This window comes from Pteropus medius, unplaced genomic scaffold (genome assembly GCF_902729225.1).
Source record: "Pteropus medius unplaced genomic scaffold, Ma_sr-lr_union100, whole genome shotgun sequence".
Classification (NCBI taxonomy): Eukaryota; Metazoa; Chordata; class Mammalia; order Chiroptera; family Pteropodidae; genus Pteropus; species Pteropus medius.
In genome coordinates, this window is record NW_024347793.1 from 527,895 (window position 1) to 550,888 (window position 22,994).

Consider the following 22,994-nt stretch of genomic DNA (forward strand, 5'->3'; position numbering starts at 1 on the left):
TTCTGGCAAAGTCAGGTGGCAGTTTTTGCTGAGCTGAGTGAGGATCTCTGGGACCAAATGGGGGGCTAGCTGTGGGCAGACATCCGATGGACCCCCTCACTGTCATCCAAAGCCAAGTCAAACACATTGGCCTTGAGGTCACTTGAGCTTTAATTCTTGGAGGAGGGGTCCACCTGGCTGACGCGCTGTGCTCCAAGATTGACCCGCTGGTCCTCAGCGAGCCCGGCGGAGTGCTCCCGCGCCCGCCGCCTCTGCAGTTTCTCTTCCAGCTCTGCTGTCACATCAGCCAGCCCTAGGGGGTGGGGGTGGGAACCTGAGGCCTCAGCTGCACCAGGGACCCCCCAGTCTACGCTGCCCCCACATCCTCCCAGGACCTGCTGCAGAAGGCCGGGGCCCAGTACCAGATGAAAATGCTTTCAAGAGGCAGGAGACAACAGAACATCAAACCAAGTGTGGGCCCTTCAGAGGGCGGGGCCCTGTGTGACCACACGGACCGCCGGCCTGCGAAGCCCCCCGCCACCCCCTTCCCACCCCTTACCTGTTGTGGGGAGGAACACCAGCTTCCTCGCCAGGCCTCTGCTAAGGCCTTTGGGCTCTGGGGGAGAAGGCAGATGGAGGCTGAGGCTAGCCCTCCGCCTCAGGATGAGGGAGGGGCTGGGGAGGACGGTCCCCTACCTGGCTTGGGCGCAATGGGTGGCTTTGGAGGCTTTGCCTGAACCTTTGGGGCTAGGTGACACTTCTTGGGCTTCTGGATGACCAGCCGACCAGGGGAGGGCACTGCATGGACAAACACGGCCTGTCACATCAAGCCGTGAGCCTGCTCCCTTGCCCCTTAGCCACCCCCAGGTCCCCACCCACCGTCCCCGTTCACGTAGTCAGCAGCCGGGGCGTCGCTGATGGGGATCACGTAGTTCTCATCTGGGTTCGGTAGCTGGGGCAGCTTGTCCTGGCTGGACACGGGCGTGATGGATGTGGGAGGTGGTTGCTTGGGGCCATCGGTGGGGGGTGTGGGACCTGATGGGAAACAGTAGTCACTTTTGGGACTTGAGTGGTGCAGGACAAGTCGGGGCAGGTCTGTGTGCCTCCGTGATCAGGGATACAGGCACGTGTCCCTGAGCATGTGTATCTGTGTACAGGCCATTTATTTTAAGTCTGTGTTCCTGCGTAGCATAAACATGTATACGGAGTGAGTCTGCATACATTGAACATACGTATGCAGATATATGCATGACACTGCATGGATCAGTTCTGTGCTGGGTACTTGTCTCTTCGTGTGTACATGCACGTGTCTATAAATGTCTGAAGTTGTGCTGTGAGTAGATATGTCTGCATCTGTGTGTGTACACGTGACTGTGGCTTAACGTATGTGTACTCATGCTCAACGGAACTGGAGTCCTCTGACCCATGTATTCATGATGTGTGGATCCGCTGGCTACATGGGTGTCTACATGTGAGCTTCTGATGATGCAGGTGGACACAGTCCACGCTGGTGAGTGTGGCATGTGTGTATGTATGTGTACATACATGTGCTGTGCACCTGGGCCTCCAGCTCCTGCCCTCCCACTCCCCAAGGTGGACTGCCTCCCGTCCCGTTCTCTACATCCACCATGATTCCCCATCCCCACCCCCTCCTGCCCACTCTTACCTCCCTCTCTCAAATCCTGGAGACCCTTTCTCTAAACACTCCCTCCTCCAGTATGCCTTCCCCCTACTCTGCCCTCTCTTCTCCCCAAATCTAGGCTCCGCCCCAGGCTCAGGTTTGACCCCACAGGGCTGGGAGTATCTGTGTCCAGCTGTGTCCAGCTGTGTCCATTCCCTCCACCACCTGGAAGTCCCCAGAAAGAGGGGTCTGGGTAATTTCTAGGCCCTACAACTATGGGTACAAGATTGGGTACAGGAGGCACCATGTGGGTCCTAGGTCTCGCTCCTCTCTGCCCCGGCGGCCGCAGAGGGGAGAAGGCGTCACCTGGACCGGGGACCGCGGGGACCGAGGGTGCCACCCATACACTCTCGCCGTTCTCTTTATCCGCCTCCACGTAGCCTAGAACAGAGAGGGCTGCCTGGAGGAGGCGCAGCGGCCAGGGGCTGACCCAAGGGTATCTCCGTCGGGGCGGGGGCAGGAAAGGCACGGACTGGATCCCCCGAATTCTCGAAGGCTTCACCCACCTAGCACCTTCTCGTAGTCCTCGTCCAGCAGGAAAGGCAACAGCGCGTTCTTGGTATGCGATACGAAATAGCTGACCACTGCGTGGAGTGAGGCGCAGGAGAACTGGGGATGGATAGGGGGCCGGGTCAGTGCTGTTGGGGAAGGGGCGCGGACCCCACCACTGTGCTTCCGGAGACCCCGACCCAAAACTCACCGGCTCTTCCACGTCGATCACATACTTAGGGCCCTCGCGCTTCACCTTGTAGTGCCGGACCACCGGCGTCCTGCACAGGCAGTGGGCAGGTGAGTGGCCTGGCTCCGGCCAGGGACGACCCCCGCACGTCGTCCTGTCTCCACCCCCGTGGAGAGCCTAAGGCCCCCTCCTCCTCCCGGCACACCGGCCACGCCCCGTCCCGGCGTGGCTCTCAGGGTGGACCTGGCCCTCGACTGACTCCATCCCCAGGAGACCCCGCGGGCCCCTAGTCCTGGCTCAGCATCCTGGGAGGACACTGCCCCATGGACCCCGTGCCCAGGAAAGACCCCACCCTTCCTCCTTGCCCCGCCCCAGGTTCTGACCCCACCCATAACCCTGCTCCGGGGCGGGGCCAGCCTCAAGGATCCCACACCCCGTGACCTCTGGCCTATCTGAGAAGTCCTCCCCTGTCCCAGGATCCGGCTGCGCCCCCACATCTGACCACGCCCCCACGCAGCCCCTCCTTGACACCCCCGGGTCTGGAGTCGCGCACGCGCACCCGTTGAGCGTCTGGCGCGTGGTGACAGACACTCCGCCCATGCCATCCCCGCTGGGCCGCAGCAGCAAGTTCCCGCTTTCGGGGTAGCGCTCCAGGAGCAGTTGCGCCTCCAGCCGGCTCACCTTCAAGAAGCACCTGGGGCGGGCCGCGTCACTCACTGGACAGGCGCCGTTCCCCAGAGACCCAGAACAGAACGCCCTCCCGTACGGAACCCGGGCCCTGGACACTCAGCTCCGCCCCACCTCATAACCCCGCCCAGGCCACGCCTTCCAGACACCTAGACCCGCCCCCAAGCACCTAGGACCGCCTCTAGAAGCCCGACCTCATACCCTAGCCCCAGACCCTGCTCCCGGAGACCTTGCTCTTCCTCTAGGTCCAGGTTCTGTCTCCGGGGGCTGAGTCCAGTCCCCTGGAGGCCCAGGCCTGCCCCCAGGCACCGCCCCCAGGCACCTACACCTGTCCCCAAACGCCAAGCCGGCTCTCGGCTAATCCCCGCCCCAGCCCGGATGCAGCTCTGTTCTCAACTTAAGACCCAACAGGGAGAGACCCCACTCACAGCCCAACCTCATCCCCACGCCCCGCTTCCTGCAGCCCCTCGGGCCAGGCGGGGCACTCACGAGGGCATCTCGAGGGCGCGGCGCGCCTCCTCTTTGGCCAGGGCCTCGGCCATCATGTAGAGGTGTCCAGGTAGCAGGGTCAAGTTGGATGGGACACGGAGCTGAGGAACAATAGGGGCGTCAGGGAACGGGCAGCTGTGCCCATGTCACAGAGAGACAAACTGAGGCCAGAGTGCAGATGGAGCCAGGGTGGACACCGGGTCTGGGGGCTCCAGAGCCACCCTACACCTCCAGGGGCACAGAGGTGTTCCAGAGGATGCAGAGAGAGAGAATTCCGTGACTGGGAGGAGGACCGAGCAGATGCTAGAATGTAGTCTCAAACTCAGGGCTCGGGCAGGGAACAAACGAGTAACATAAATCAGGAACGTTGACTAAAAACCCTGTTTTTTTAAGTGATGGCAGCTAACTTTAAAATGTTTAGTTTTGTTAACAAAACAAACGATGTTTATGGGCTACATTTGGCCCGTAGGCTGCTAGTTCGAGACCAGTGTGCTATCCTCTAGGGGCTTGTTTGGGGACCGAAGGAGAGAAAGAAGAGGATTTCTGAGGGGGCCTAGTGGGGAATGGGAGAGAGAGGGGCAGAGGGGGACCACTCTGACCTCCACCACCGTCAGGATGAAGCCTTTCCACATCTCCCGAGACTCCAGGCTCTCTACCTAGGGAGGGAAAGAGCAAATCCTTGTCGATGAGCCTCATTCGATTCATCTGTGCAATGGGATAAGGCATGACAGTCCCTGACTCCAAGTGCTCCCCTGAAGATTAAATGTCAGGACAGGTTCATTTCGGATGATGTCTGAATGTAAGTCCTTAGTAATGTGGGATGTTAATCTTTAATATTATTATACTAATATCTAGAAAAACATGTCAGATCATGTAGCTCCTATGCTCTAAACCCTCCCAGCGTTCCCAGCCCCCTCAGGGTAGATGCCCAAGTCCTCTCTGTGGCCCACGGTCCCTGCACAACCTGCCCCGTCCCCACCCTGCCCTCCCCTCCTCCCTCTCTCTCTCGCTCCCTCCGCTCCAGCCACACGGGCCTCCCAGCTGTTCCTCCAACACGCCAGGCCTGGTCCTGCCCCAGGACCTTTGCAAGGGCTATGCCCTCTGCTGAAGAGCCGTTTCACAGATATCTACACTGCTGGCTCCGTCACCTCCTTCAGATCCTCAGTAAGGCCTTCCCTGATCAAACCACTTAACATTTCCTTCCCCCTCCCTTAGCACTTGTCTCTGTAGGATTTGCCAGCATCCGACACTCCGTTTTACACGTTGATTGGATGCTTCACCACTAGACTGTAAACTACACAAGGGCAGGGATTTTTAATTGTCTTTCAAGAAGAGGGTCTGGCACACAGTAGGTGCTCACAAATATTTGCCGGAAGATTGAATGATGGCAGTGATGATCCTTGTGAATCTTGTTCTTGTTCTGGGCACTTAATATATAGTATCCCATTTTGCAGTTGAGGAAACTGAGGCCCGGAAAAGTCAAGTAGACTTGCCCAGTGTCATCAACCCTGCGGTAAATTCTGTGTGACTTCATGCTAGCGTGTGTTAATGATGGGTGTGATGGGGGAGGAAGCATCTCCCACTAGCTCCCCTCCAAGGGACCTACCTTGAACTTGATCTCCTCGTTCCGGAGGACCAGGTTGAAATAGGTGCCAGAGTCACGGGAGCTCCCCGAGGGAGCCCCATCTGTGAGTCTCACGAATGCGCCAAGGTCTAGCTTCTCCACATGCTGAGGGCACAGAAGCGGAGGTCTGAGCACTAGGCACCCCGGCTTGGCCACGCCACCCACACCATCTGCTTGGTCTCTGGGGTCGTAGAGGGGCCAGGTCTTGACCCCTCATCCCCATTCTTACTTGGCAGTCCCGATTGCTATTGTAGAAATAGAGAGTGAGGCCCTGGAGGCCAGCCCAGAACTTCTTGTAATCCTGGGGACCAAAGACGGAGAAAGAGAAGGACGTGAGGTGGCAAAACGGGCACCCCCGCCGCACCCCCCTTCTGCCTCAGGGCCTCTGCGGCCACTCGTCCCCCATCGTCACATGGTTTCCTTTGTGACCTGCTTTAGGTCTCTTAGGGAGGGGCCCCAGCCATGGCCCAGCCTCTGGGGTTGGTGTTCTCTGAGGAAGGGCCAAGGGGACCATGACGGGGTAGGGGACCCAGAGTAGTCCCCTGGCTATGGAGGGGAGCATTCTGAAAGTGAGTCGAGCTAACTGGATTTATGACGTTCCATCCATCCACCCACCCATCCGTCCATCTACTGAGTCATCAGCCACCGACACACACACACACCTCACCCACCCACACACACACCACGCTCACACCCACACATACACACACTCACCCCCACCCCCCCCCACATCTCCCTGTCCCCTGATCCACGGCATAAATATTTGCTGGCATCTCCTTGGCGCCAGGCCCTGGGATAGGTGCTGAGTCTGTAGTCTCAGAATTTCACAAGGTTCTGGACTCTAGGAGGTCTGTAGATTCAGGGGTTCCCCCAGGATTCTGAACTCCAAATGCCCCAACTTTGGAGATCTAAGGGGCTGATACAGATCAGATTGTAAGAGTCTGGGGATTTTGCGCCGGAATGTTCCCTGACCCCCTACTCTGTAGCCAGCTCTGTCATGGGCAAAGTAACAAATGGGACATGATTTCTGTTTTTAAATAGGTCATGTTATGGAGGATAGAGAAAGCACAGACACTAAAATCCTCCAGGGAAGAGAAGCTAGGATCCCTGGGGAGGGGCAGACCCTGGGCTGTGAGATCACAAAGGAGAGCAGCCTTCCAACTGGAAAACCTGGGAAGGCTTCCCGAAGGAGGAGGCACTTCGATTGGTCTGTAATGATAATGAGCATAGTGCTTATATTGACAGCTACCATGCATCCACCCATCCGTCCACCCACCCATCTGACCATCTATAGATACATGCATACATTTAACTAACACTTACTGAGGACCTACTATGTGCCCGGCACTGTTCCAGATGCTGAGAATACAGCGGTAAATGATTAAACCCAGTATGGTCAGACCTGCTTTGTCATGCACCAGCTACATGCCATTGGACAAGATATTTAAGCTCTCTGTGCCTCAGTTTCCCCACCTATAAAATGACGATACTAATGGTACCCACCATTGTGAGAACTGGGCAAGTTACTACGTGCAAAGCACCAGTGCTTGCCCTGAGTCAGGTCTTTGGTCTGCTAAGGACTGCCCCTCACATGGCCGTGACTACGGCCCTATTCTACCCATTTTATGATAGAGGAAACTGAGGCGCAAAGATGGAGAGTCAGAGTGGGTGCGTGACCCTGGGTCTCACATCCTGGGGCCCACAGTCTTTGTTAACCCACCCACCCACACCCACCCACGTCTGCTGCCTCTAGATGCTTTTGAGGTGGGCGGTGGGATTTGGGCATAGGGAGACAGAAAGGAAGAGAGGACCACGATGACAATGACAGGGAGGGAGGCGGCCAGGGAAAGCAGTGGGGGTGGTTTGGGTCCTATTAGAAGATGAATGAATATGGGGAGTGGGGAGGAGAGACAGGGACTTGGCAGGAACTGAGGGGCTGGGCTTTCTCCTGAGTAAAAGACACACACACACACACACTCTCACACACACACTCACATTCACACACTCACACACTCACACTTTCTCTCTCTGCTGCTTTCTCTCTCCCCACCCATGGCAAGTATCTGGTTCCTGCCAAATGTGGCCCCCACCAGCTCTTTTTGTCCTCCATGCAATTGTCCCAACCTTGTTCCCCCGCAGCTGAGGTTCATGACATTAGTTCAAGGCTGGGGGAAGGGGAACTGATTAGTTTAATTCCTCATTCCCTGGAGGAAGTCTTTGATCCTGTTTGTGTCCTACAGACAGAAAGAGAGACACAGACAGAAAGACTGAGACCAAGAGAGAGACAGACAGACAAGCAGGGAGAGAGAAAGAGGAAGAGACTAAATAAGAGTCAGAGACACAGAGAGGGACACGGACAGACGGACAGATGGGCAGACCCCTTCCCAGCCCCCAACCCGTGCCCTGCCCCGTCCAGCACCCACCCTGCCGCCCTTGGCCAGGTGGGGAGGCTGAGGCTCAGAGAGGTGCCTCGCCCGCCCGGCTGCCCAGCAGTGCCGGGCTCCCTGCCCCGCCTTACCCGGTCCCGAGGTCCTTTCTTCTCCAGAAAGCTCTCATGGTAGTGCGAGGGCAGGGCATACTTGGGCTTGGGGACCCGGGGTGGGCTCAGGGCTGAGGCCATGGCAGGCCCCGATCTTTGGCCCGGCCCTTCCCTCCAGTGGGCACCCCACCCCAGCTGGGCTGAGAAGCAGAGGAACAGGCTCCAGGGGAATTTCCCGAGCTCCCTCCCCCGCTCCCTCCCCTGCCTGCACGGGCCGGGCCTGGGCGGGGGCTGGGCCGGGCAGGTCCTGGATCCTAGGGAAATCTCAGCCTCTCCGGTCTCCCCCAGGGGTCAGGGGGGCCGTGCTGGGGCCCTGGAGTGGAGCAGGGAGCCCTGGGAGGCTTTCAGTGTGGGGCAGAGACTGGGCAGTCGGTGCACCAGGAGGAGGGACCTGTTTCAGCAAAGGCCTGGAAGTGAGTGGAAGGAGTATGGGGCCAGAGTGGCTACAGAGGTAACACGAGGGGACACAATAGGAAGATGACACGGGGACCTGAAATGCCCATTAAGCTGCCTGGATATTAGAATAATTTTGCCTAAATCTATCCCAAAATCTTATGGGGATTCCGATAGGAATTGCATTAAACCTATACATCAGTTTGCGGGGATGCGACATTTTTACTACGTCAAGTCTTCCAGTCCATGGACGTGGTCTGTCTCTTCATTTGCTTGAATCTTTATGTCTTTCATCAGTGTTGTGTCGTTTTCAGTACACGAGTCCTGTATCTGTTAGTCAGATTTACACTGAAGCATTTTTTTTTTGGAGCAATTATTAACGTCCTTGTATTTTTAATTCCGATTTTCACATATTCATTGCTAATGTCCAGACATGCAATCGATTTTTGTATTTGGATCTCATATCCTACAGCCTTGCCGAAGCAGCTCATTTATTAATTCTACGGGTGTTTGTTGTAGGTTTCTTGGGATTTTTTTGCGTAGACCAACATGTCGTCTGCAAATTGAGCTAGTTTTATTTCTTCCTTTTCAGTCTGTCTGCCTCTTCCTTTTCTTGTCTTATTGAGCTGGCTAGAACTTCCAGTACTATGTTGAATAAGAGTGGTGAGAGTGGATGCCTTTGTCTTGTTCTAATCTTAAGGGGAAAGCATCTCGTGAATTCCATAAAGCGAACCGTTAATTAGGATGTTAACTGAAGGTTCTTCACCAAGGTGAGGTGGCTTCCCTGTCGTAGTTTGCTGAGAGTTTTTATCATGAGTGGGTGTTGAATTCTGCCTGTGTTGATACGATTCTGTGACGTTTCTTCTGTAGCTGATGTATTTGTTTTCTGTGGCTGCCATAACAAGTTATCACACATTCAGGGGCTTAAAACAACACAAATGTATTACCTTACAGCTCTGTAGGTTATACGTCCTACATGGATCTCCCAAAGCTAAAATCAAGGTGTCGCAAGGGTTGTGTTCCTTGCTGGCGGCTCAAAGGGATGGATGTTTCCTTTCCTTTTCCAGCTTCTCGAGGCTTCCCACATTCCCTGGCTCATGTCCACTTTCTCCATCTACAAAGCCAGCTATGCAGGTAGAATCCTCAGATCAGATCAGTCTGAACTTCCACTGTCTCTTCTCCCCGACTCTCTTCCACTTTTAAGGGCCCTCGTGATTACACTGGGACCACCTGGAGAATCCAGGATCCTCCCCTATTTTAAAGTCAGCTGATTGACAACTTTAATTCCATCTGTAACCTTAAATTCCCTTCACCAGCTAACCTGACGTAATCACAGGTTCTGGGGATTAGGGCAAGGACACTCTCAAGAAACCATTATTCTACCCACCACAGCCTGTAAAATACGGTGGATAATATTGATTTTTGAATAGGGAACCGGCCTTGCATCCCAGAATAAACTCCACTCGGTCATGGTGTAGAATTCTTGTATATTACCGAATTCTATTTTCTAATATTTTGTGAAGGATTTTTGTGTCTCTGTTCATGAGGGATGTGGTCTATAGTTTTCTCTCTTTGGCCTCTCCTTATCTGGTTTTGGTATTTAATTAGTGCTAGCTTCATCAAATGAATTGGGAAGTATTCCCTCCTCTTCGGTTTTCTGGAAGAAGTTATGTAAACGTTAATTCTTTGAGCCTTTGGTAGAAGTCTTCATCTGGACCTGGAGATTTCTTTTTCCGGAATTTTTAAATTACACATTCAGTGTCCTTCATAGTTATAGGACGAGGCTGCTTGGACAACTAGCAAAGAGTAGCCTTTGGAATCCACTGGAGAGCTGTGGGATTCTGGGAAATCTGTTTATCTGAACTGTCCGCTAAAGTTGATAATACCTGCCATAAAAGGGTGCCATAAATAATTAACAAGGTCACAGCAATTAGTTTGAATTATCAAAGGCAATGGGGAGCCATAGGAGGATTTAGAGTGGGGGAGGTGGTTATAGTTGCATTTTAGAAAGATCCTTCTGAGGCCAGGGTGGGAGATGGATGGGGTGAGTATGGAGGCCTGAGGCTCAAGGAGGTAGCCAGGGACCAGCTGGGAGAGGCTGGAGGTCCGGCTGTGGGTTTGGGAAGAGAGCGGAACTGAAAGTGGACAAAGACCTGGAGGAATAAACAGAGCGTGGGGGCTAGGCAATGCCCAGTTGGTGGCTAGACCCCCAGTGGGATGTTGGAGGACTCCAGAAGGAGGCTTGGGCTGGACAAAAATTAATTCACATTTTTTCCAGGTTTTACTACATGTCAAGTCCTGTTCCTCGAAGTGGAATAATTATCCCCAACAGGGAAACTGAGAGGTGGAACTACTTGGCCAAAGTCACAGAGCTGGGAAGTGAAGGAGCAGGATTTGGAGCCAGGTCCAGTCTAATTCCCACTACTCTGGCTGGACAACCCCGTCTCCAGTGTCCTGTCTCCTCTTCCAGACTGGGGTCCTGGTAAACCCATCCGTGTCTAAGTCCAGCCAATGGCTCCTGCTGGATGGCTGGGGAATCCCAGCGATGGGAGGGGGGGTGCTGCGTCACGGAGCAAAGGTCCCGGGACAGGGGCGAGGGACAAAGGAGAGATTTGCTGTCATCCCGCTAACACCCAGACTGGCTCCGCCTACGCGTCCGCGCGCGCAGAGGGTGTGGCTGCACCAGACCCAAGGGGCAGGTTTTGACCCGGTAGCTGATTGGCTGGTTGAGGACCGACTTCTACTGAGGGCTTCTGCTGATTGGTCGGGAGGACGGCTTTCTATTGGCTCAGTCGGAGTTCGGCAGACTCAGCAGTTTAACAGTGATTGGTTAGAGAAGATTCAACGGCTACTGCTTATTGGTTGAAGATGAAATGAACCCTCTATAATTGGCTGGCAGATTCCACTCTGGTCCAATTGTGGAATCAGCCGAGGGCCCGGGAGGATGGAAATTAACTCTTTAGAGACTGCCTCCTAGCTTGGGCACTGTAGGTTTGCGGCGCGGGGCTGCTTCCCATTCTGGCCCCCAGGATGCAGTGGCTTTTTCTCCCCGGCCTCAGTTTTTCCCCTGGTCTCAACGGCCGAGGCCTGTTGGTCCCTAAAGAATCGTGGCCATGGACCTGTTTTCCTGATCGCCCTAGCGGACTGAGTCCTCCGTGCCTCCCCGCCCGAGGCTTTCAATACTATAGGCTGTGGCCTCGGGTGGAGCCGCTAGTCTCCAGAAAGCAGAAGTCCTGGGCCTCAGTTTCCCCGCTCGCCAGCGGGTCGAGCCCCCCACCCGCCCACCGGCGGCGGCCAATGGCTGGGGCGCCTTCTCCCCACGGGGCGGAGCCGCGTCACGTGCCGGGAAGAAAGAGCTTGCAGGGCGCGGGGCGGAGCGGCCATGGCAGGTACAGCGGGCCCGGCCCGGGGCCGGCGAGACGCGGGCGGGGGTGGTTGGACCGACTGGGGGCGCGCGGCCCTGCTGCAACCTGTCGCTGCCCACAGCTCCGGAGCCGCTGTCCCCGGCGGGTGGCGCGGGCGAAGAGGCGCCGGATGAGGATGAAGACGAGGCGGAGGCCGAGGACCCCGAGCGGCGGGCGGGAGCAAGTGGAGCGCGCAGCTGTGGTGGCGGCGGCAGCGGCGGCAGCCTCAGCGGCAGCGGGGCCGGAACGGGGGGCTGCGGCGGCCCCGGGGGCGCGCTCACCAGGCGCGCGGTCACGCTGCGGGTGCTCCTCAAAGACGCGCAGCTGGAGCCCGGCGCCGGCGTGCTGTCTATCTACTACTTGGTGAGCGCCCCCCACCCCCCATCCCATCCCAGCTGGGACAAGGAGGGGACAACGAGGTCCAGAGCGCCCTTGCAGCAGGCCGAGCGTGGGAGCGGGGAGGGGAGACTGAGGCACGGAGCATCCAGACCAAGCACGAACCCTTCTGGGCGGGAAGACTTCGTTCACCAAACACCACATTCCACCAAGGAGAAACTGAGGCTCAGAGAGGACACCACTGCTTTCTTGGCTGTGTGACCTCGCTCAACTTCTCAGTATTCTAGTTTTGTCATCTGTAGAATGGGATTTGTTTCTCCCATGGGGTGGTATGAGGATTACATGAATAAAGCGCTCAGCAAGGTGCCTGCTACATAGTAAGCGCTGTTTGCTGTTATTACTGTTATTGTTGTTGTTGTTTGGTTCGTGGATGGTGCAGTTTGTGAACTGAGCACCCGCTGTGTGCCAGGCTGTGTATTGAGTGTTGGGGTCACAGCAGTGATCAAGACAGACCCTGTGCCTGCCCTTTGGGGATTCACAGTCCATTGAGGTGAGGGAGGGACAGACACATAACTGGGCAGTTTATATCCAAGCTGATCAGGACTGTGACAGTGGACATACAGGTACTGGGAGGCACCTAAGACGGAAGGCTTCCTGGAAGGGGTGCTGTAGTGGGAAGTGGGTGCCAAGCCCTGGGATTAGCATGGGATCAAGGAGGACTTCCCGGAGGAGGGACCCTGGCGGGTACCAGCCCACTCTCGCTGCAGGGGAAGAAGTTCGTGGGGGACCTGCAGCCGGACGGGAGGATCGTGTGGCAGGAGACGGGGCAGGTGTTCAACTCCCCCAGCGCCTGGGCCACCCACTGCAAGAAGCTGGTAAACCCAGCCAAGAAATCAGGCTGTGGCTGGGCCTCCGTCAAATACAAGGGCCAGAAACTGGACAAGTACAAAGCCGCCTGGCTCCGACGACACCAGCTCCATGTGCCTGCAGCTGCCGCCGATGAGGTACGTCTTTCGGCCTCCTGGAGCAAGCTCTCCCTGACTCATCGTCCAACAGAAGTTGCCAGAGAGAGGACATTGGAGCCGGGACCTTGAGGGATGAGCAGGAGTCCAAGAGGGCAAGATGGAGGGAAGAGCTTTCCAGAGGGAGGGAATGGCGTATGCGAAGCTGTGTAGGCACGAAGCCACACATGCTGATTAGGGAACCATGATTAGCTGATGCAGCCAGCGGTTCAGCTGTGTTGGGTAGCTGAGGGTGCTGGAGACCCTGGCAGGAACCAGATCTGGAAAGATCTTGAATGCCATGATAGTAATAGCTGTTCCTTGAATGTTCACCAGCCGGGTAAACTTGGCCAAGGACCATCTCCGGGTCCTTAGTCTTCGTCATATGTAAAATGGAAATGATAACAGTACCACGTGCATTAGACGTATTGGGATAGATTAGATGTACGTGTATATATCTGGCTGGCAAGTCTGAAATCTGTAGGGCCGCTGGCAGGCTGGAGACTCAGGCAGGAGTCGATGCTGCAGTCTTGAGGCAGAATTCTTTCTTTTCTGGGAAACCTCAGTTTTTGCTCTTTAGGCTTTTCAACCGGTTGGATGCAGCCCACCCACATTATCACAAGTAATCTTCATTGAAAGTCAATTTACTGTAGGTGTGAACCACATCTACCAGATGACTTCACAGTAATTCACAGACTAGTCTTTGATTAAATAAGTGGGTAGCAGGGCCTAGCCAAGTTGACATACAAAACTAACCCTCACACCATGTGATAGGGCCATTCATTCTGCAAGCATTTTTTGTAAACGCCAACTGTGTGTCAGGCGCTGTTCTAGGTGCTGGAGATAGAGCAGAGAGCGAATAGAATAATCTCTGCCCTCATGGGGAGATAAAGAAAATAAATAAGGCCATCTTATAGAATGTCTGAAGGAGGGATGGGAGTAGGGGGTGGGGAAACAGGGTGGTCAGAGAAAGCCTCACTGAGAAGGTGACATTTGAGCAGAGAACTAAGGGAGGGGAAGTAGGGAGCCACGAGGGTATCTGGAAAACAGCACATGCACAGGAACTGAGGCAGGACCTTGCCTGGTATGCTGGAGGAACAGCAGGAGGTGTTTGTGGCTGGAGCAGAGAGAGGGAGGAGGGGAGGGGAAGGCGGGAAAGGCCTGAGACAGGTCGTGCAGGGTCTTGTGGGCCAGGGGAGGACTTGGGTTTTTACCTCCGGGTGGTGGAAGCCCTCGGGAGAATGAGGCCTGACTCGGTGCTCACCGCCGCCCTCTGGTGGCTACTGCGGGGAGGACAGACTGAGGGGACTAGGGTGCAGATGGCTGCTGCGGGTCCAGGTAGGTGATGACGGGGCAAACCAGGCCGGTCACTGAGGTGGGGAAGAAGTGAGCAGGTTTTGGCTAATTTTGAAAGTGGATCTGATGGGATTTGGCGGATGTTGGTGTTAAGAGTTTTGTTCTGAGCAAGTGGGTGGATGGGGTTACCCCCATTGGAGATGCGGGGATTTGGGAGCAGCAGGTTTGGGGGGTTCGTGGGGGCGCATCATGGCCATATTGAGTGTGAGGTCTCTGTGAATACCCCTGCGTGGAGACGTTGAGGGACAGCGGGACCCTGAGTCTGGCGTTCAGGCGAGCCCGGGGGGTGGAGGCAGGACTGTGTGTGTTGCCGGGCGTAGGCGAGGTTGGAGCCAGGAGAGCGGAACAGGTTGCCTGGAGGAGCGTGAGTCGGGGAGGGAACAGACCCCAGGATCAAGCCCTGGGCAGGAAGGGGAGAGACTGGGGGGATCCTAGAGAGGTGGGAGGAAACCTGAGGGGTTCCCAGGAGGAGGGGCGACTGGCCAGGTCAGATGCTGCTGCTCCCAGTGACTGAGATGTGGCTGTCGGCTTTGGTCACAGAGAGGTCACCTTGGCTAGGGAACTTTAGGCGAGAGCAGAAGTTATTGGGAGAATAAAATAATCCACGCAAAGTACGTGCTTGCTCAGTGGATGGAACAACAGGGCAGATGCTAAATTCTCTTCAGGCGTTAAGTCGTTTCCCCCTGGCGCCAACCGTATTGGACTAAAGGTCACTGTGCCGTTTTACAGAGGACCATGGAGCTCGGAGAGGTTAAGGCGCTCGCCTGAAGTCACACAGCTTGTTCAGCCATGTAGGAGGAGCTCAGGCCTGTGCCGCGGGCAGAGCCGTGAGCCGCCTCTGCTCACGCTCTCCCTCTAGTGGTCACCTGGAGCAACGGCAGGGACCTGAGGCTCAGGCCAGCCTGAGTTCTGGTGGAACTTGGTAGGGACGGCGGGGGACACCCAGGTGAGGGTCTCGCCGCTGTCCCCACGCCTGTCCCGCCAGAGCCCGGCCAGCGAAGGGGAGGAGGAGGAGCTGCTGATGGAGGAAGAGGAGGAGGAGGTTCTGGCAGGGGTCTCGGCGGAGGACAAGGGTCGGAGACCTCCTGTGAAGGGCCCCTCGGAGCCTGCCCACCAGGGTGAGAGGCAGGGGGAGAGGGGGGGCAGGGCGGGCGGAGGAGGCTGGGGACAGGGCTGACCCCAGGTGTCTGGCTGACGGCCTAGCCCTGCTGCCTAACTTCACTTTCACTGCCCGACTTCTTTATGGGCTGCCAGGGGTCTTCACCATGTCGCCTGACCTCCTTGTTCCCCAACAGGATTTCTTTGCTCTGTTGCCTGATTTCTAATCCTGATGCCCGATCGCCCCTCCCCCAACCCTGATTTCCTGAGCCTTTCATCTGATTTTGAATTCTCTGTCCGATTTGTCGCCCCCGCCACCTGATTTCCCAGTCCCGGTGGCTTCTTTTTAAGGCTGCTTCTGGAGTTTTTCTGGGGACTGACGCTACCTTTTTTCCTTACCTCCGCCTCGCAGAGGCCACGCCCCCGGGGAAGCGGGCGGAAAGCAAGATCCGGGTGCCAGTGCGGTACTGCGTACTGGGCAGTCGCGACTCCGCCAGGTCAGATACGCCCCATGCCCCCCGCGCCTCTCCCGGCCTGCAGGACCTCTTGCCAGCCTGGGGGGAGCAAGAACGGGGGGTAGAGGGGACGTGAGGCCTCAGATTCTCAGAGCTGGCTGGGGAGAGCGCTGAGGAGGCAGCCTGGGGGTTTCTGAAACTGGGGACCCTCTGGCTCCTACAGGAACCCCCACACCCTGGTGGAAGTAACATCCTTTGCAGCCATCAACAAGTTCCAGCCGTTCAACGTGGCCATCTCCAGCAACGTGCTGTTCCTGCTGGTGGGTGCCCGGCTCCCACTTTGTCCCTTGGGGGCCAGAGCCCTCCCTCCCCTAGACCAGGGCAGGGGGGCTGGAGTACCTGGGAGGGAGGGGTGCCCTGGGATGTGAACTTGGTGTGGGAGGGGCCTTGTCTGCTTTGTTCACTATTGGTAAACAGTGCGTGCTCAATCAATGTTTGAATGAAGGAATGGGGCAGGCTGAACCCCTGCATGTCACAAGCGCCCTGGCCCCCAGGATGGTGTTGGGGCCGAGTGAAGCCTGAGCACGAGCGAAGCCATGTCCCTCCTCCCCAGGACTTTCACAGTCACCTGACTCGCAGCGAGGTCGTGGGATACCTGGGAGGCCGCTGGGACATTAACAGCCAGAGTGGGTATCTGCGGCCCCGTGGGGAGGGCGCTGTTTGGGTCGGGGGCTCGATGTCCACGCCTTGTCCCCGCCTCTGTGCAGTGCTCACGGTGCTGCGAGCCTTCCCCTGTCGCAGCCGGCTGGGGGATGCAGACACTGCCGCCACCATGGAGGAGGAGGTGAGGGGGCACGCCGGACGGGGCCTTCTGGGGAGGGCTGGGGTCGACACAGCTGTCCTGGCTCCCGCGTCCCAGCCGCCAGCAGAGAGCGAAGTGTGCGAGTGAGTGTGTGTGTGTGAGCCCCGGCCGCACGCCCAGCTGCCCTTCTGCCCCAGATCTACCAGAGCCTGCTGCTGCGGGGCCTGTCCCTGGTGGGCTGGTACCACAGCCACCCGCACGGCCCGGCACTGCCATCGCTTCAGGACATCGACGTGCAGATGGACTACCAGCTCCGGCTGCAGGGCTCCAGCAACGGCTTCCAGCCCTGCCTCGCCCTGCTGTGCTGTGAGTCCCGGGCCGGGGGTGCGTGCGCATCTCCTGCGCGTCTCCTGCGCGTCTCCTGCGTCACGGAGCCCCCCAGGCCCACCCGCTTTCTCTCCTCGGCAGCCCCGTACTACTCTGGCAACCCGGGCCCGGAGTCCAAGATCTCACCCTTCTGGGTGATGCCGCCGCCGGAGGTAGGTGGCGCTGCCGGGGGAGGCCAAGGGCGCTGTGTGTGGGCCGTGGACTGGCGGCTAGTGCGTTGGGGCCGGGCACGTGGGGCCCACTGGCCCCTGCTGTCATGGGATGGGGGACTTAGGGTGGCCAGTGGTGACCAGCTGGTGTTCCTACCAGCAAAGGCCGAGTGACTACGGCATCCCCATGGACGTGGAGATGGCTTACGTCCAGGACAACTTCCTGACTAACGACATCCTTCATGAGATGGTGAGCTCACTCCTGGGCGGGAATGGGCGCCCCCTATGGAGGGGTGGGTGGGGCGGAAAGCGCCCAGCGGGACTTACAGGACATAGTAGGACTCAGGAAGGCATGGCTGAGTGTGCCACACCTGTGGCTCTGAGGATCCCGCCCCAGGTCCTAGCTGCGGCCCCTCCCTCACCCTGCGCACCCACCTGCCCCTAGCTGTTCTGGGACACCTCGGGCCTCTACACCTGCCACTGCTTCTCCGAGTGGAGGCACACGGAGGGCTGCAGGCCTTACCCTGACGTTTTTTAATGCCTATGGTTCAACAGGCATTTGAAAAACAGCTAGTGCGTTACACCGTGATTTCACGAGCATTACTAGGATGAGGCTAAAGCAGGGGGTGATGTCAGGCCTGGTGTGTGGAGAATCATGTTCGGTGGCCCCCCTTGGCCTCGGGTCGGGGTGCGTTGTCCTCTCCCAGGGCCTCCGCTGAGCTCCCTTTTCTCCTGGTCTTTTGGCGAGTGGTACCGGGTCATGCTGCACCCGGCCTGCATCCCCAGTGCTTGGTGCGGGCAGCGGGGAGGGAGAGGGTCTCACCAACGCCCGGTCCCCTAGATGCTGCTGGTGGAGTTCTACAAGGGTGCCCCTGACCTCGTGAGGTTCCAGGAGCCCTGGAATCAGGAGCACACCTACCTGGACAAGCTGAAGGTACGACTCCTGCCCCAAGTCCATGCGAACCCCTCCTGGAGGAAGATGATTCTTAGGGAGCCCCTAAGACTCTATCATGAGCAGTCTGGGAAGCAGCGATTTCCTAACTTGTTTTGTACAAAAGTATTTCAGCTGGAAACTAACGCTGCCAAAGCCTGATTTATCACACAGGGGTGGGGCGGGAAAATCATCCAAATGCGCATGAAAATATGAAAGCCCCACAGACGTTTCATTTGCCCACGGAGTGCGGGAGGGGTTCAGACCTAGTTTACAGCCTTAGGAGCCACTGGTGTTGCGAACGTGCTCGCTGGCCCCACAGTATTAGGACATTTATGAGGCCTGGCACCCTCCCCAGTGTCTTATTTCTTGCCTGAAAATCACTCTCAGAAGACATACTCTACTCTCTCATGCAGAGAAACGCGGTTTTACACACTTGCTTGTTTCATTCAAACTTAAAAGTGACCAGGGCTTAAAGTTGTCCTTGGTCATGTCCAACTCTGGCACTGGGTGGCGGTGGCCGTCTGCTGCCTTTGGAGGCCCTAGAGCTGGGTGGCCCCTGGCCTGTGTGTGTGGGATCCAGGTTCTGGTGACGGCAGGTTTGGAAAGTGCGGGCCCCCCCCCGACCCCCGCTCCACACAATTAGTCAGCTGGGCCTTTGGTTAATGTGTTCCTTATTAAAAAGCATCGCTTTAGGGTCGTCGCCTGTACCTTGGTTAGGCCAGCCCCTTTGGGCAGCAGCACTTGGGCCTTGGGGGGCAGGAGTGGGGGTGGGGCCAGGCCGGGACCTCCGAGCAGTTCTGAGACGCCAGTCCTCCTTGTTTCAGATCTCCCTGGCCAGCAGGACACCCAAGGACCAGGGCCTGTGCCACGTGCTGGAGCAGGTCTACAGCGTCCTCAAGCAAGGGAGCTGAAGCCACCGGCCCGGGTAAAACTGGAATGGGTTAGGGGCTGCCACTCCACTCCGTGTGACCGGGTTGCATGATGGCAGGCTCAGATAATAAAGAGAAGCAAGCAGCCCAGGCACGTGTCACCGTGGGGTGGGGGTCCGCCAGCACTCATCTTTGGGCAGCCACGTGTGGCCAGTCTGGGTCCCACCTCAGCCCTGCCCCTGCTTGGGGCTGTGGCTATGGGAAGGAGTGTCTTAGGGACATAATTTCCCACCTTGGTGACTGGGTAAATGATGGCCACCCCTCCTGGCTCACTGTGGGGCCAGTGCCCACACTGGGAGTAGGCTCTGGGTGGAGAGCGGGGGTGGGTGGCTGCACAGGCCCCACCCTGACCAGGGATCCCCTCGGGAAGGCCCCGCCCTGCACCACAACCAGGCAAGAGACTGTAGAAAGAGACATTTAATACTTAAAAAATCAGAGTACATTTCCATTTGCCCTAGATTGTGACCGAGGCCACTCTGCTCATCTTGGCTGGGGTGCCTGTGCCTCCCTCCTGTAACGGTGGTGAGGGGGACCTCAGGGACAAGCAGAACTTGGTGTCCTGGGGGCTGTGCAGGGTCACCAGAGGAAGGGAATGTGAAGCAGGCCCTGAGTCCCCCATTAAGCCAGCTGCAGGTCAGGCAAGGGGAGCAGACCCAGGGCCCGGCCCTGCCGGTCTGGACAGCTGCCTGCCTTGGTCCGGAGAGACAGCTGGGGACACTGTCGATGGGGGATGGCAGCCAGCTCTGGCCGGGGGAGACCCTGTGGCTCTCTCAGGATGGCCCCGGCAGCCAGAGGTCTGGGGACACTCATCAAAACTTTTGTGTTTGACCTTCGGCAGAGAGGAGACGGGGGCTCCCAGGGTCCTGTGTCAGTGTGTGTGTGCAGCTGGTGACAGTTTGTGCCAGACAGAAACGCTCCATGTGCTTGGCTGGGGGGGGTGGGGGAGGGTAGCTGGCTGGGGGTTAGGGCTCAGCCTGCAGCTGAAGAGAACATCTGTCTTAGGGGCCGGGCCTGAGGACCCCTGGGTGAGGCCCTCCCATGGAGGTGGCATCTGTGGGTGTGGAGGGGCGTGGGGACATGTGACAGGGGAATTTAAAAGCAGGGCGGTGAGTCTCGGCCAGGGGCCCTGCGCAGACCACCCCATCGCAGACTTTCAGGCCCTGCCCAATACGGGCGGGTCAGGGTGGACGGGCTCCAGTGTGGACGGGTGGTGTGGGGGGGTAGGCACCCAGAGCCAGTCCTGGGGAGGGGGTTAGTGTTTCTAAGAGCACCTTAGTGTGAGCCCCTCAGGGCGGCGGACCCCAGACAGCCGCCTGGCGTGGGGCGGGAGCCCCCCACTGCGATGGGCGAGCACAGTGTAAACGGGCCGCTGGCCGCCCGCTGGCCCTGCCACCCCAGGGGCGCCCCGGGCAGTGGGACGCAGGTGACGCGCACGGCAGGGCGGGCGGGCCGGCGGGTCACTGAGGCAGCGGCACCAGCACCTCCACGTAGCTGAGGGGGAAGAAGCCCGACTGCCCGTGGAGCATGCCCTCGTACCAGTTCTCGTCGATCTGGTTGGTCAGCGTGATGATGTCGCCCTCGTGGAAGCCCAGCTCCCCGTCGTTCTCGGGCTCAAAATCATACAGCGCCTTGCAGCTTGGCTGGTCCAGGGGCGCTGGGGTGGGCAGGGGGTAGGGGTAAGGTCTAGGGGTGCAGCTTGAGCACGAGGCTCCCTGGGCTCTACCGCTGTGCAGGGCGAGACAGCCAGGCCCCACCGGGCCCTGCTGTGCCTAGTGTCCCCAAGGAGAGCCACTCCTTTGTCTTGTTCCCTGGGTTGCGGGGAGGGAGCAAGTGACATGAAGATGGCAAGGGTTCTACGAGAGGTCACCACCATGCTCGTGGGAGGAGCGGGGAATGCCCAGTGGATTTAGGAAGACAGGGCCTACTGCCCTCAGGGTGCCACTCAGCCTGGAGCCGGTGGGTGCCCTGTGTACACGGGGAGGCCAAGGCCCAGAAAGGCAGGGATAGGCTACCTGGTGCCCGGCTCCTTCCCGGCTCGCGAGGGGCTGGGAGGACTGACCACAGCGGGCACCCACTTCTACCGGAGAAGGGGAGTGAGAAAGAGCCTTCCAGAACAGACAAAGGCAGTGCTGTATACTGAGGCAGGGGACACTCACGCATGCTCCTGCTGGGGGTCCGGATGGGCTTGTCGGAAGATCGGAAGGACGACGAAGCTGCTCGCAGACAGAGCACAGAGGGAGGTGAGCTGAGAGCTCTGGGGTGGTGGCCGGTCCCATCCCTGGGTCCCTTTCGCAGAGGGAGGGTGGGGGCTACCCAGCCCCACGGTCTGGAGAGAGTGGCTAGGCCCTGGGGCCACGCAGCCCTTCGCTGGCTGTTACCTGTGAGGCTGGGGGTGGGGGCGCAGGGGAGGCCCCCGTTGGACTGCTCAGGCTCTCCCAGGTCGAAGGGTTCCCGGGCCTTGGGCTTGTATTCCCGCCTGGGGCGCGAAGAGGCTTCCCGCATCCTGCCGGTGAAGGCACGGGTGTCAGCAGCCATAAGGCCTGTTCCTGAGCTCTCAGTGCCAAGGCCAAGGAACCTGCCCCCCAGCTGTTGGTGCTGCTGCCACGTGGGCGGGGAGCCCTGGGGAAGCTGTGAGGAGACTCCCCAGGCCGGCTTCCCAGACTTGGGCCAGTTGGCTGTGTCCCATGGAATCCCACCTGGCCCCACCAGGGAACCACTGCTACCCGAGGCTCCCCTTTTCTGCCCCAAGTGCGTGCAGGAGACCGAAAGTGGAGGAGGGGTAGACCTCCCCACCCCAGACTGCCTCCCACCCTCGGGTCACTCTAGCCCTCTCCTTTGGGGACCAGGACGAGCCAGAAGAGGTCCTGCTCCCTCCTGCGACCCTGACTCCCACCCACACAGCCTGGAGAGTTTATGAAAAGCCAGCCCCCAGGCTTTGGAGCCGTTCCCAGCAGCACTGGGCTGTGGGGGGAGGTGCACGGGGCGTCCAGGGACCGCCTGGGAATCTGCAGTAGCGACTCCAGGTTTCAGGAAGCCCCACAGCACGGAGCAGGAAGGGGCTCACCGTCGCTTGAGCTTGTTGGCCAGCTCATCCAGGATCTGCACGGCCTGCCGGTGGTAGTCCAGCTGGGCGTCCACCAGGGCCGAGAGCTGGCTCACCTGCTCGATCTGCAAGTGAGCAGAGCAGCGGGACTGAAGAGAGGCCCCCCTCTGGCCCTCGCCTCCAGGCTGCCTCCTGCGGGGCCCCTTCCCAGACCGCTCCAGGAACAGGGGCCGAGCTGACCCTTCAGCTGCAGCTGGAGGAGGGTGAAGGGCTCGAAAGAGACCCCAAGGCTTCAGGGAGCTGGTCACTGCTCCCCTCTGGTTCTCATTCCCTCTTCCTTCCCTTCACGCCCCAAGCAGGCACTGAGCCCCCGCTGGGCTCGTTTTAGGGGCTCCCCAGGGTGGCCCCGGGCGCAGAGACGTACGTCGGTCTCCAGGAGGTTGTGCATGCTGGTCTCGGCCACCTCCTTGGACTCCTCGAACTTCTCCAGGGCCTGGCGCAGCTCCTCGTCGGGGATCTTGCCCTGCCGCTTCTTCTTGTAGTCGAAGTCCAGGCGGCGGCCCTCCAGCTTCTTCAGGTGGTGCTGGGGGCAAGGTGAGGGTCACACCGGCAGCTGGCCCCGGGACCTCCGGGGGGGCCGTCCCAACGCCATGCGTCCCTTCCCACTGCGAGCGTGTGTGGTGGCCAAGCCAGGACCCAGGACGGAGGGACCCCCGAGGGCGTGCTGGGGGCGTACCTGGATCTCCTTCAGGTCTTTGTCGCACAGGTTCTGCAGGGGGTCGATGAAGTTCTGCTTGACCTCTATATCCAGGGAGTCCTTGACCTCGGCCAGGCACTTCATAGACTCCCCCGCGTCCAGCAGGGCGTCGCCTGTGGAAGAGGAGGGGTGAGGGGACAAACCGTCACAAGAGGCCTTGGCTTTCGGAGCCAAGACACCCCAACTCCTAAGCAGCCCCACACCCTAGAGCCAAGGACCGGGATGAGAATTTAGAGCAAGTGACCATAAAGCCTAAATCTGAGCCACACTGG

At 58.4% G+C, this 22,994-nt stretch overlaps 3 protein-coding genes across 6 annotated transcripts in view; 1 reads left to right on the plus strand and 2 right to left on the minus strand.

The window, feature by feature from the left end:
* Nucleotides 1–131: 131 nt before the first annotated feature.
* Nucleotides 132–7,869, minus strand: STAP2 (signal transducing adaptor family member 2). Of its 3 annotated transcripts, XM_039878382.1 has the most exons (13): nt 7,658–7,759; nt 5,369–5,440; nt 5,122–5,244; nt 4,115–4,171; nt 3,516–3,616; nt 2,899–3,033; nt 2,361–2,430; nt 2,167–2,269; nt 1,967–2,041; nt 859–1,014; nt 676–777; nt 539–595; nt 132–292 (listed from the first exon to the last, which is right to left on the minus strand). In XM_039878382.1, exons 1-13 carry the CDS (start codon nt 7,757–7,759, stop codon nt 150–152), a joined length of 1,296 nt encoding a protein of 431 aa, XP_039734316.1. In that variant the 3' UTR covers nt 132–149. The 3 variants fall into 3 exon arrangements, with proteins under 3 accessions (XP_039734316.1, XP_039734319.1, XP_039734318.1); XM_039878385.1 differs by lacking the exon at nt 1,967–2,041 and having other exon boundaries at nt 7,658–7,869; XM_039878384.1 differs by lacking the exon at nt 539–595.
* A 3,167-nt stretch (nt 7,870–11,036) lies between these two features.
* MPND (MPN domain containing) lies at nt 11,037–19,012 on the plus strand. Its single transcript, XM_039878379.1, has 13 exons — nt 11,037–11,460; nt 11,558–11,838; nt 12,579–12,815; nt 15,154–15,286; nt 15,679–15,763; nt 15,945–16,041; nt 16,335–16,407; nt 16,489–16,565; nt 16,721–16,889; nt 16,992–17,062; nt 17,220–17,309; nt 17,901–17,993; nt 18,818–19,012. The coding sequence occupies exons 1-13, from the start codon at nt 11,454–11,456 to the stop codon at nt 18,902–18,904; spliced, it is 1,500 nt and encodes a 499-aa protein (XP_039734313.1). The 5' UTR covers nt 11,037–11,453; the 3' UTR covers nt 18,905–19,012.
* Nucleotides 19,013–19,321: 309 nt separating this feature from the next.
* Nucleotides 19,322–22,994, minus strand: part of SH3GL1 (SH3 domain containing GRB2 like 1, endophilin A2) — a 28,975-nt gene continuing 25,302 nt past the window's right edge. For both annotated transcript variants that reach the window (XM_039878387.1, XM_039878386.1), the window contains 6 exons: nt 22,702–22,835; nt 22,390–22,548; nt 21,987–22,090; nt 21,301–21,425; nt 21,079–21,135; nt 19,322–20,576 (listed from right to left, as the gene is read on the minus strand). In XM_039878387.1, the coding sequence (XP_039734321.1) occupies nt 20,380–20,576; nt 21,079–21,135; nt 21,301–21,425; nt 21,987–22,090; nt 22,390–22,548; nt 22,702–22,835 (776 nt within the window). In that variant the 3' untranslated portion in view covers nt 19,322–20,379. The remainder of the gene's footprint in view (nt 20,577–21,078; nt 21,136–21,300; nt 21,426–21,986; nt 22,091–22,389; nt 22,549–22,701; nt 22,836–22,994) is intronic.